The 12,456-nt window shown below is 64.1% G+C and overlaps 1 protein-coding gene across 7 annotated transcripts in view; it reads right to left on the bottom strand.

Annotated features, from left to right (window-relative positions):
- Positions 1–1,916: 1,916 nt before the first annotated feature.
- Positions 1,917–12,456, bottom strand: part of CAMSAP1 (calmodulin regulated spectrin associated protein 1) — a 37,831-nt gene continuing 27,291 nt past the window's right edge. For 6 of the 7 annotated variants that reach the window (XM_075559791.1, XM_075559788.1, XM_075559789.1 and 3 more), the window contains 9 exons: positions 12,047–12,138; positions 10,501–10,585; positions 8,187–10,329; positions 7,547–7,683; positions 7,252–7,463; positions 7,061–7,163; positions 6,068–6,183; positions 5,644–5,762; positions 1,917–3,210 (listed from right to left, as the gene is read on the bottom strand). In XM_075559791.1, coding sequence (XP_075415906.1) covers positions 2,908–3,210; positions 5,644–5,762; positions 6,068–6,183; positions 7,061–7,163; positions 7,252–7,463; positions 7,547–7,683; positions 8,187–10,329; positions 10,501–10,585; positions 12,047–12,138 — 3,310 coding nt within the window. In that variant the 3' untranslated portion in view covers positions 1,917–2,907. The remainder of the gene's footprint in view (positions 3,211–5,643; positions 5,763–6,067; positions 6,184–7,060; positions 7,164–7,251; positions 7,464–7,546; positions 7,684–8,186; positions 10,330–10,500; positions 10,586–12,046; positions 12,139–12,456) is intronic. The other variant, XM_075559790.1, reaches the window with a different exon arrangement.

Below are 12,456 nucleotides of genomic sequence, written 5' to 3' on the forward strand. Positions count from 1 at the left end.
GGCGATACCTTGGATTCCCGAAGGAGCCAGGACACTTATGGGGCTCACCGGGGACAGCTTGTCAAGGCAAACAGCCTGCGTGAGAAAAGGGTGGGAGACACGCGAGTCTGAGGGAGGAGCCCAAGGGCCCAGCTTCCCCTTAGTGTTTTGTGTCGCGAAGGCGAGAGCAGTACCTGTAGCAGTACCTTTCGGCTGGCCCTCTAACGCAGAAGGTTTTGATCCCAGATCAAAGCAAAAGGCAGTCCCGGGTCTCAAACACCCAGGGGTCCAGACGTGCTGGCGCCACGGACGCTGGGCAAACACCCCTGAAGTAGCGCCCTGAGATCTGAAATCAGAAATGCACCCGTCTTCTGTAACCCAAACCACCGTGCAGCCTGAGAGTAAGGAGCGGCAGCTGAGCACTGTGCCCTTGAAGGAGGTCCCCGTGGGGTCAAGGAGACAAGAACAGCCAGGCTCAGCAAAGCTGCCCGTGAAGGGCGATGTGCTGATACCAACGTGGGGAGGGGTGGCAGGGCTGCCTGGCTCAAAGACGCCATGCCCACCACCCAACAACAAGTGGGGAAGTTGCTGGTCTGCTCTCTACACCAGCAGTCACACAGAAAATATTTTAACGTAAAACAAAACCCCAAGATGCTCAGACACACTTAGGGACGAGTCCTGAGACCTGAAGCGCCTGTGTTTGCAGAGCTGGGAAGAGGACTGGGGGCGGGTGGGGTGGAGAGGGCTGCCGGACCCCCGCTGTCCTCACCCCACTCCAAGGCTTGATGCGGCCAACACCCCCACCCCGAAGCCCTCCCTTACCCCAAGCCGCCCCCCTGTGGCTGGCACAGGACCTCCCGGAGATGACGTGGCTGTGACGCAACAGTACATCCACCCTCACGCCTCTCACAGGCGTCTGACTCACGCCCACAGGGGGCCATTTCTTCACACACGATGGCTCCATACGACTCCCTTCTTTCACAGCAGACTCGGGTGTGGGGCCTGGGGGTGGGAGGACACTGCGTCGAGCGCGCAGACCCCACGGTGGGACCTTGTGTGGCGCAGCTGGATGTCTGCCTGCTGCGTGGCAGGCTCGTCAGTCTAACCAGTCCCTTTGAGGGCAGGCAGTGGTCCCAGCGCCCGTCCTCAGGCAGAGCCAGTGGGCTTGGTGCCAAGGGGCTTCTCTCTGCCTGAGCCCTGGAGACAGCTCCCGGGGACCAGCCGCTGGCACTATGGGCCTCTGTCCGCCCCTCCGCCCCTGGTCGAGGGCTCACACTCTCAGGCCGAAGATGAGACCCCAAAGCCCGAGGTGGACTCCAAGCCCACTGCCAGGCACACTGCCCATGTGTCCTCTCGTAGCTAAGCTGGGCTGCCTGCCCGGCCCCGTGCGTCTGATGGTTGATAGTTCAGACTTCTGGGGTCCCCTCGGGGTACTCCACCAGGAGCCATTCAGAAATGCCCCTGTCCCTGCTGCCAGCCCAACAAGACATCCCTGTACTTGTCCCTGCCCCCAGCGAGGCCCCAAACAGGGCCCCCTGAGCAGGTGTGGCCCAGGGGCAAGGCAGCTCTGCTGCTGGTGGCGGTGGCCCTGAGGATGATGGCACCGTGAGGAGCGGTCTTCACCAGCACAGATGTGTGGTGTTGGTGGGCATGGGTGTGCGCCAGGGAGGGGCTGAGGCCCAGGTCCCCTTGTGACTGTCCCACCTCCCACCCACACAGGTGGGCTGCACACCCAACTACAGAGGGGGCTGCCACCGAGGGCGCAGACATGCCTCCCACAGGCTGTGAATCGGGGCGCTATACCCCCGAGGGTCCCAACACTCCTACAGCCCTGGTCCCCAGCCCCGCACCATGGGCACCTCGCCGTCCGCCACCACGTGCTGCGAGGAGGGGGACGGGTGCTGCCGACAGCAAATGGTCACAGCTCACACGGCGACTCATAGAAAGCAAATCAGTCAACGACTTTATTACCTTGGAGAGCTTCCTTAAAATAAATATGGGGGAGACTCCAGACCGTATGAACTGGGAGAAAATCAGGACACGTGCGCGAGCGGTCACCGGTTACTGGCCGGGGCCTATGTCCAGCACAGCACGCAGTGTACTCGGTGGCCGCACCCCCCTCCCTCTCGCCGCCGTCACTCCTGGCGGGCAGGCGGCTCCAGCTTCTCTGAAGGGCGGGCGGGTTCAAGTAGCACTTCCAAGAAAGCATGCCAACACCGTGGCGTGACTCCAGAGCCCTCCCAGCCCTGTGCCAGGGTGGGCGCCCAGGAGGGGCCTGTCCACACACACTCAGCGACCACACGCACGTCCGACCGACACCAAAGGACGCAGTGCCACCCCATGGCCAGCCGGCAGCTCCACGGCCGCCTGCAAATACACAACCAAACAGAGCGTGGCGCCCAGGAGCACACTAACGACAGGAGGGGGCCAGCACCGTGGTGCACCGGCTCACAGGAGGGGCATGCGGAGAGAACAGTCCACCGTACCAAGTCCGTCGTCACGAAGCCCACCAGGCAGGGCGCAGCACCTCGTACCTCCCCCCGGCCTCGGGCTGTCGGTGGACACGTGTGCCCAACACCACAGCAGCCCCGAGGGCCTGGCACGCGGGAACTGGCCGTCCCAGCCAATGACTTCCCAGCAGCAAAGAGCGAGAACCATCCGGCCCTGAGTGCTGCAGGCGAGCATGCAGCAGACGCTCTCACGGGGGTCTTGGGGGAGGGCACCCCACGACGTCCAGATGCTTGGCCCAGGGCCTGCGCAGGGGAGGGGAGGGGAGGCCCAAGAAGTAACTGTGCTGTGTCACCGGTGCTGGGGGACTTCAAGGACGAGGACAGCCCTGCCCCGAGCCCAGAGCCTGCAGGTCCCCAGCCCACACTCCTGCTCCTCGAGGCTGAGGGCCAAGGGGGGAGCGCGCTGTGCCCTGCGGGGTCATTTGCGAGTCTGCGTCTTCTTGGGTGCGGCCGGCCGCTTGGGCTGCCACAGGTGGTTGTGGATGGTGAGCGCGTCCACGCTGACGGACATGGTCTTGGCAGGGATCAGGGTGAACTGCTTGCGGTCCGAGCTGTACTTGTAGAGTTTGTCCACCATCTTCCTGGTGACACTCTTGGGCCCCGTGCCGGTCAGCTTGTCCATCTCCTCGGTGTCGGGGTAGTAGCAGTAGAGGGCCCGGAACTGACAGCCGGCGTCTCGGAACAGGATGATGTAGTGGTTGGCGTCACACTTTTCTAGCTCCTGGGGGGAAGAGCAGAGAGTGAGACTGCAGACCCCGCTCCAGCTGACCGCCCACCCCGACAACACAGTGGCCTCTCCATGTTGCTGAGCGGCAGGCGCGGAGCAAGGCCCTGCGCCTCAGCAGCTCGGAGTCCTCTCGGGGCTGCTCTGAGGAAGGCTGGGAGCCGAACCCGCAAGCCCCTGCTGCCGGCTGAGGAGGGAGAGGTGCGGGTCACCGGCAGCTCTGCTTAGGAGAAGGGAGAACACCCCCCTAGGACACCCTTTACTACACAACACCCTCCAGCCCCGTCTCCACTCCTCTGCCCGGGAGCCCTGGTGCGGCGGCACACGACCGGGGTGGCAGTTCACACCCCCGCTGCTGTGCCCCCAGTGAGACCTGCAGCGGTGGGCGGGCACAGGCCGGTGGGCATGAGTTTGTTTCTGGAGCCCTCTCCCTGAGAATTCTGTCCCCGTGGGGGATGGCATGTGCTTGTTTAGGGTTCCCACCCCGCAGCCTCGAGCCGCAGGGACCCCCTGTGCGAGGCCCGTCGTTGACTTCCGCTTCTCCCGTGAGACCGGGTCCTCCCAGGGCCCAGTACGAATCCTACAAAGCAGCCCTCTGTGCTGAATGCCGCTGGCCCCAGAAGTGTTCCTGATGGCGCCCTGCTCTCTGGGCTCATGGTCACAAGCTGACCTGTAGCATCTCCTTCAGTACCCTCACCCAGGCTGAGACACAGTGAGAAGGCAGGCTCTTCATGCCACCCATCTGGTGCCCACTGGTCCTGCTGAGGCCACGGCAGCAACGGACAGCAGTGGCTTTTCCACCCCCCCTTGGCTTCAGCCTTCTTTGCTGTCCCAGAGACGCTGAAACGCAGGGGGTGGCTGTCCTGTCCACGTGCTGTGCGGGCCTCACTGCCCACCTTTCTCTTTGTGAAACACCCGCTATGAGCCCCAACACCTCAGTCCTTCTTCCCCCATGGCACCCAACAAGCCTAAGACAAGGGTGCTCTCAGGCGGAAAAGACTTCTTACTTAACCCCTTGCTTGGTATCAGCCGAGGCTGACACACCCTGGCCGTGGACAAGCACAGCGGCCTTCTTCGCAGCTGCCACATGTGGGAGAGCCCGAGTGTCCACCACCCCAGGGACAACTGTGGATGGACAACCGCGGTCTGTGCACAGGGGTCCATCTATGACTCCACCACAAGGTCCCACCGCAGGGTGCCGGGGACGGGCTCTGGGGGTCCATGTGCCAGTGTACCGAGCAGACAGGTCATCACGGCAGGCAGGTGACGGGATGCCAGTCTGGCAAGGAGAGGTGGTGACATCCGTGTCACGCTGTTGCAGCGGGTGGGGGCTGGCCGGACTCCAGACACAGCTGGATGCTCCGACCAGCTGACGGTCAGCTTGCTGTGGGATGCAACGACACCCACATGCAGTGCAGACGTCGGGACGCTCTCGGGACTGACAACCGCACCCCATCACCAATGAGCATAAGCGCACCCCTGAGGCTCCCGCCTGACCGTTGACGTCTGGGGGCTTTTGGGGGCTTACATTTTCACCCCCTTTGGAGGAGTTCATCCAGCCCCTGGGAGCCTAGGAGCGGCCTAAACATGAGACCCCTCCCTGCGTGTCCCTGCTCATCAGCCTCCTCCACAGAATCTTGGGTCAGAGAGCTGTCGTGTCCACAGGACACAAACCCGGGCACATTCCCGCTCCTGCTGCTGATCTTCCGGCCCTCCGTGTTCCTCTGTTGTTCTGGGGAGCAGAGACTGGCTGTCATCCCTTGGGCCCTTAGCGGGGCTGTCCCAGGAAGGCACGACCCTAAACCACTCAACCAAAGAACCAAGCGCAACGGTGTCCGGTGGCATCAGCTGCCAGGACTGTGTCACCGCTCAGGCCTGCTAGTTCACCTGCTCACAGCTGTGCACCACTGCTAAACGCGGGCCCCACACTGGCCTGCTCTCTGAGGCTGCGCCGACTGGTCTGTCCGTCACTCAGCATTGTCCCTGCAGCCCCATCCCTGCCACTAAGACGTCCTCTCTCCTCCCTCTGTGTGGGGAGTGCGCCACCGACAGCTAGCACCACTCTGCTGGCGGCCTCCGGGGACCGTCGGCCTCTGCTTGCACGTCCTGGGGTGTGAGGGACCGCCACGCTGCCCCTTTCCCACCAGCAGGTGTCAGCTCCTGGCTGACCCGGGCTCTGCCCATGAGCAGACACTGCTATGGAAGGCCAGGGATGAAGGGGGCGGAAACGGTGGACCAGCTGTGTGGGAAGCGTGCACGTGGTGGGTGCACCACGCTCTAAGTAGATGAGCAACTGCTCCAGGAAGAACCCAGGGGAGGGGACCCCCGCTGTCTGCCTGCACGGTGCCCGGCACGCCCCACCCGCACCCCCTTTCCTGCCTCGGACCCTGGCGTTCCAAGGGCCCTCCCGGAGCCCGTGCCCGTGCTTGCCTCCAGGATGGAGTTCTTGTGCGGCTCGTTGACCTTCCCGGCCAGGCAACAGTGCGAGATGGCGTTGTGGATGATGGGCTTGTTCGACTTGCTGCTGGGTTCCTTGAAGAGCTTGGGACCTGCGTAGGCGGCCCAGAGTGCCATCAGCGTGCTGACCCGGGACCCATTCCCAAGCCTGGCCTCCAGGGACAGCTACCAGTGGACAGACAGCCCCACGGCCCAGCCGACTCACACTGCCCCTCCCCAGCCCACTCCCGGCCGGGGCACTGCGGCTCCCCGGGGCAAACACACCCGTTCCTGCATCAGGAGACTACGGCCAGTCCCCAAGGCCAGGCCATGAGGTCGCCACTGCGCTGTGCCAACGAGGATCTCGGCCGATCCCCGCGGGAGCCACACCAGCATGCTGTGCCCGCGCAGCAATCACCTGTGTACTCGGCCACGGAGGCGAGGGAAGACGCGGCAGACGCCGTCTCCCAGTCTCGGTCTGTGCTCCTGCTCGGGTTCCGGCTCAGTGTGGGCAGGGCTTCCAGCGACTCCACTCTGTGGCAGAGGGATGGGGGCGGGGGATGCAAGAAGGACGATCAGGCGCCTTCAACCACATGGACACAGGGCAAAGGTTACCTACCCCTCCCATGGACAGTGTGGACAAAGCCAGAGGGCACTGGGGCTAGAGCTGCAGTTGAGCATGACCCTGGCCAGTCCACCGGTATCATGCAAGAGTGACCTCAGAAAGGAGGCCCTGGCTGCAGGGAGAGTGGTGGAGGGAACAGAATTCGCACCGACGGTGTCCGAGCCCAGTCTGTGAGGGAAGGTGCCCTCCTCAAGCCCTGCAGACCTGGCTGTGGTCGCAGACACGCACGCGTGCACACATACACACACACACACACACACACACACACCTGCAGCCAGGCAGATGAGGGTGTACAATGAGCAGGCGTGGGCAAGTGCACAGGCACAGACTGCGTGTGGGCACGCGTGTCCAGAGTGACTGGGGGCAGGTGCACGCACTGACTGTCTGGGAAGAGGCACGCTCTCTGCCAGTTCGCCAAGGGCTGCAGGCAGAGTGCTCGCTGAGGGAGGGCTGGGGCAGAGCCGTCTGGCATTCCCACACACCACGCAGCTCCTCACCAGGGGTGAGCCGTGGCAGGGCCTGCTGAGCCAGACAGCTCCAGAGCCTGAGCTACACCCAGGAGCCCAAGCTAAGCGGTCAGCCCTCCTAGAGGTCCATTCCAAGACAGAGAGGGGGAAGGCTTCGGAATGTTCCAGAAGGAAGGAGGCTGGTGGGACACACCAATCCCAGTGCCAACTGGCACAGAGTCCTGGCCATCGAGCAGCTGGCCGGGGGTGTGGGAGGGTGTTGCATCCAGGTTGGAAGGTGCCCCTCACCCCACCCTGCTCGGTGTTCCGGTTGGCTCACCGCTGGGATGGAGTGCCCCCTGAGTGGACGCTCTCTGGCTCGGTCGTGGCAGCCGACGCCAAGGACAGGCTGGATCCCGACTGGGCACGGCTCAGGTTGTCGGCTACAGAGAGACTAGCTGTGAGCGCTGGCCCACCCGCCCGCCTGCCCACCGGCCCGCCTGCCCACCACCCCTCGGAGAGCCCGCTTACGCGTGGAGGAGCCCTTGGCGCCTGAGTCGCTGCACGACTCCTCGCGGTGGGCAGACTTGGGCCGAGGCTTCCTGGGCCTGGCCTTGGGCTTGCCCAGGCCCTGCTCCTCCAGGGCCGCCTGCTGCTGCTTCCGGCGCAGGTACTCCTGCTTGATGAGCTCACGCCGCGCCTTCTCCTCCTCCTTCCGGATCCGGTCTTCCTCCGCTTTGCGCCTGCCACAGAGGCCACGCCGTCAGCCATGCCACGGCAGGAACAGCGGCGCGCTGCGGGGCGGGCAGGGGAGGGCGGCACTGACCGGGCCTCGTCCCGCTTGAGTTCCCCCTCAGCCTCCAGCTGCTGCTTGCGCGCCCGCGCCTCCTCGGCCTTGCGCTGCTGCTTCAGGAGGAAGGCCGCCCGCTTCCTGGCCAGCTCGTCCTCCGCCTTCTGCTCGTCCTGCAGGACACACCGCAGGTCACCGGCCGCGTCACCGCCCAGCCACCAGGGGGGCCACCCGAGCACCCCAGGGGCAGAGGGGGGTGGGGACAGGCTGTGGGCAGCACACTGCGTGAGGCCGCAACACAGGCGACCACACAGACACCTTGAGAGGCTGGCCCTCCACACACCCCCGCCTGGGCCTGGACGCCTTTCCAGGAGGAGCAGCTGGAGTGCCCAGGGAGGACAGGCGGGGCCCACGAGGGCAAGACTGTGGCCAAGAGTTCCTGGAGGCGCAGTTGGCCAGCAGCCCAAATAGACCAGCCACTGCAGAGTCCCCACCTCAGAAACCCACATGGGGGGCTTCTACCCGGTCCTGTAGTCGCAGTGAGCGGGCGAGGACTCGCTGGCAATGGGTGGGCATTGCGCACACCTGCTCAGGAGACCCCGCGCAGAGGGCAGCATCCCAACCCACTGGCCCCTGCTCTGAGAGAATGTTCTGCCCCCACCCCACCCGCCAGTACCTTGAAGAAGAAGCCGAGCCCGAGCTTCTGGTCACTGTCGCCGGCCAGGCCCCCAGAGCCATTGTGGACTTCCCCATCCTGGTCCCGGTCCCCGTCCCCGTCGGGCGCCTTGAGGTCAGCAAGGTCCACCTGGATGAGGCTGGCCCTGCCACGCAGCGGCTCCTCCCCGGGGCCACCCCCCTTCGCTGGGAGCTCAGCTAGCGCCTCGGCCAGGACGTTGGGGTCCCTGGGGGCGCGCTGGTTGCTGGCGTCATGCAGTCTGTGCGGGTCGAAGCGCAGTGCATCGGGGGGCTCACACCCGTCAGCACCAGGGCCATCCTGGCCCGGGTCGGGGGGTGTCCTGGTGTGGCTGCCCACGGGTGCCGACCGCAGGTGTGGGGGGCCCTCAGCACTGGGCGTTGGGGTCTTGCCCCGGGAGGTACCCTGCAGCCGCTCCCTGGGCACTTTCAGCTCCGTGGGCCGTCCTGCCCGGGAGCTCCGTGCCTGGCCTAGGCGTGGGGGCTTGCGGTGTGCAGTCATGCCCGGGGGGGACAGTGGCTCGGGGAAGTGGATGGCCGCCTTCCCCTTGTGGTCCGGGGCGCCACTCTTGGGTGCCAGCACGGGCAGGGCAGGGGGCTTAGTGAGCAGCTGCTCCTGCTGCTGGGAGATCTTCAGGATGGCCTGCTGCAGCGTGCTGATGGTCTCACTGAGCTTCTCAATGGACAAGTCACCCTCGCTGACGTCCAGCACCTCGCCCAGGCCCTCCTCCAGCACCTTGCCCTCCTTCCGCAGCCGGGTCTCAGAGAGCAGCCCGTCTGTGCCCGGCCCAGCCTCAACGGCTGCCTCCCCGTTGTGGGGCCCGTGCTCTGGCCGGAGGGGCTGGGGGCCGCTGTCGGCCTTGCCCTTCCTCACCACGTGCAAGAAGGCGGCCTTCCCCAGCTTAAGGCGCTGCCGGGCCGACAGCGCCTCCATCTTCTTCTTCTGGGCCTCGATGGCCCGCCGCTTCTCCTCCAGCTGCATGTGCAGCTGCGCCAGCTCCGAGGCCAGCAGGCTGGCGTGGTCCCGGCCCTGCCCGCTTGGGCTCTGCTCACGCTTCTGCCTCCAGGTGGTCAGGGGCGCGGGGCCACTCTCGGACGCATCGGGCGTGGTCTTCTGGGAGCTGCTGGTGCTGGACTTGGTCTCATAGCTGTTGAGCCTCTGGAACTTCCTCTCAGCAAAGCTGGTCATCCTCACGCTCCCGCTGGCCACGGACACACCGCTGAGCTGCGAGACGGAGCTGAGGCAGGGGCTGGAGCGGCCGCTGGCGTCGTCCTTGTCCTCGTGCTCCCTCACCTGCATGTCCTCCTGCAGCTTCGCCGACTCCTCCTCGCCGGCGCCGTCCTCCAGGTCAGAGTCGGAGTCCTGCCTCAGGACCGTCCACGGCTCAGAGTCCGGCGAGCACAGCACACCCAGCCTGCCCTCGGGCTCCTCTGCAGCCCTGGCGACGTGCAGGAAGAAGCCGTCGGCCGCCTGCTCCCGAGGAAGGGGGTGGGAGCCGCCGCTGGCCAGAGGCAGGCCGCACGCCTCACCCGGAGTCCCCGCCAAACGGACTCCCGCCTCCGGGAGCTCGGCATCCACGCCTGCTGCGAACTCCGAGGAGGAAATGGGGGTAAAAGTCCGGTTCAGGTCCCGGCCACCGTGACTGCTGGCAGCTTTCCTGCGGGCCACAGGCTGGTGGCCGCGGGACCGCCCCTCCCCCCGCTCATCCTCCTTGGTGACAGCCTGCTTCTCCTTCGCCGGCCTGAGCACAGCTGGCATCAGCGGCTCCAAGAAGAAACCGTCAGGCCTGCTGGTGGCGTCCAGAGCCCTGGGCGAGGCCCGCGGGGAGGTGCCTGGCCCTGGCACACCAGTCCCGAGGGCGGTGGCCTCTGTCCTGATGACGGCCACCAGCTCCTCGTCCTCGTCCTCCATGTTGACGTGGCTCAGCAAGCTCTTCCCGTTGGTCTTGGTGGCTGCGGTGGCCATGGGGGGGTGGGGCTGGTTCTGGGGTGTGAGACTGATGATATTGGACGCCAGGCTGTCTTTGCTGATGGACCGAGCTAGGCTGACACTGTCCCCAGAGCCCAGGTCCCCGTCACCGCCGACTGAATAATGAAGGGCAAAGGGAGCAGGCTGAGAGACGGGCCTGTGGGAAGAGAGACCATGGTCAGTGCCCGGGACTCAGAAGGAGAGTCCTGGAGGCACCCAGCTGGCCGGCCACTGGGAGCGGCGCCGTGAAGCTAGGGGCCTGGACTCACGCCTTCAGCGCGTGCGCAGTGACGAGGACCTGGAGGTGCCCTGGGCGGGGCCCACTCACCTGGCCTTCATCTCGGACCACGCCATGGCCGCAGCACAAGGCTGCCCGTCTGCTCTCGTCAGGGAGTTGGACCGGTGTCTCTGATCTGCAGGTGGGGAAACGGAGTGGTCACTGTGAGCCCCACTCCCGTCTCAGGGCCGCTTCTCAAGGAAACGCCCGCGACTCAGCCACACGAGGCCAGCAGACAGACACCCATCCTCCCATCCCAGGGTGCCTACAGCCAGGGTGACGACAAGAGTCCACGTTGTGTGCATGCCTATGGGGGAGCACCCCCAGAAAAAGGCACTATGCTGAGCCGAGCAGGGTTTCCTAGGACACGTTTCCCCGCCCGGAGTCAGTGCACCCAGTGGCACTGCCTGGGAAGGTTCCCTCTGCTCCCAGTGATTTGTTATGGAAACAGTTTTGCATGAGCCTCGCTTTTTGGGAGAACAGCATGCAGCTGAGACATTTCCTTTCCTGCTGGGGGAAAATGCCGCAAAAACTGCTGTGATGTTGAACACAGCTTCCGAGGAGGAAAACTCAAGTGTCTGAGGGGTCCTCCCGTCTCAAAAAAGGTGAAATGTCAACTGAGGACACACCGTGGTCTGAATGCCTGAAAATACTGTCGACTTGTAGTGCATCTGGAGTTCGTTCCACCTGGTCAGTGTTAAAGGAGCCTTCTAGTTAGAGGTGCTGATGGGATTGTGTCACAGTGCGCGACCAAAAAGGCCTGGTCTGGGGCAGTCGGGGGACTGGCTTTGCCATCACGACAGCGCACCTGCGCACGCAGCCATCTCAGCGCGCCAGTTTTTGGCAAAACTGCATGCCTCTTTTGCCCCACACACCTGACCTCATTCTGTGCGACGTCTTTCTGTTCCCACAAATGCAGAGGGACATGGAAGGACAGCGATTTGAGGATGGAGAAGAGGTGAAGAAAACATGAGAGAGGGGCTGTCAGTCATCCAAACAGAGGAGTTTGAACAATGCTTCCAAGAACGGAATCGCAGAAATGACAGATGTATTAAGCGTAATGGAGAGAACTTTGAAGGTGATAGGTTGTTTTGTAAACAAATCTTAAATAACTTTGAGGGGAAAGAACAATTCTGTCTTTTTTGGTGCACCCCCATATGTACACTAGAAAACAGACAAAGTGAGGCGATCGTGACGATGGCCGTGGATGCACGTGCGTGTGCTGCCAGCCAGCGGACATCGCCCGGCCCCAAGTATGTGTGTGCGCGCACATGCACATGATAACCAGCCCCGTGACAAGAGACCCCAGGTATGTGTGCATGTGAGGTGGGGGCAGGGCACGTATGAGCGCATGTGTCTGGAGACACCCTTCTCCTTCCGTTCTGACGCTCACACACATGTACCACAGGCCTGGACACGTCTGCTGGGAAATGGAACTGAAAGAGAATGGAATTTCCCACGAACTTGGGAAGCCCCTCGTGTACACGTGTACATGCATGCGTGTACACATGTTGTGTGAGCAGAGGCGCGTGTTCTTGCGGAGGCCCCAGGGGGTGCTCTGCAGCTGCTCCAGGTGGGGGTGGGCGGCAGTACTCACCGGGGCCGTCGTCCCCCTGCAGGGTCTTCTGCTGCCTCTGCCTCAGCGGCAGCAACGGATAAGATGGACTGAAGGTGGACGTCCCTCTTCCACTAGAAGGCAACGAGGGAGAAGGGCAGTGACTGCTCTGTGGGCTGTCCCCCAGGAGTTCTCCTGGGTGGGAGGCCACGAAGTTCTGAAAGTAGCCGAGGAAGCCCTGGCCCGTGGCTGGCGTGCCGACTCAGCCCACGGCGTGGCACCTACTGGGCGTGGGTGTGTGTGGCTGACAGGGCCCCTCGGTGCACAGCTAACTGCTGCACTCCCGCCCCCCCACCCATCCCTCCTTCCCTCCCTCCCCAATGGCTCCCTGTCCCACCCGCCACCCTGCAGTGGGTCTGCTGTGAAAGGGGAAGGCCCAGGGCCCAAACTCA

The sequence above is a fragment of the Tenrec ecaudatus genome, chromosome 10 (assembly GCF_050624435.1).
Source record: "Tenrec ecaudatus isolate mTenEca1 chromosome 10, mTenEca1.hap1, whole genome shotgun sequence".
NCBI classification, from domain to species: domain Eukaryota; kingdom Metazoa; phylum Chordata; class Mammalia; order Afrosoricida; family Tenrecidae; genus Tenrec; species Tenrec ecaudatus.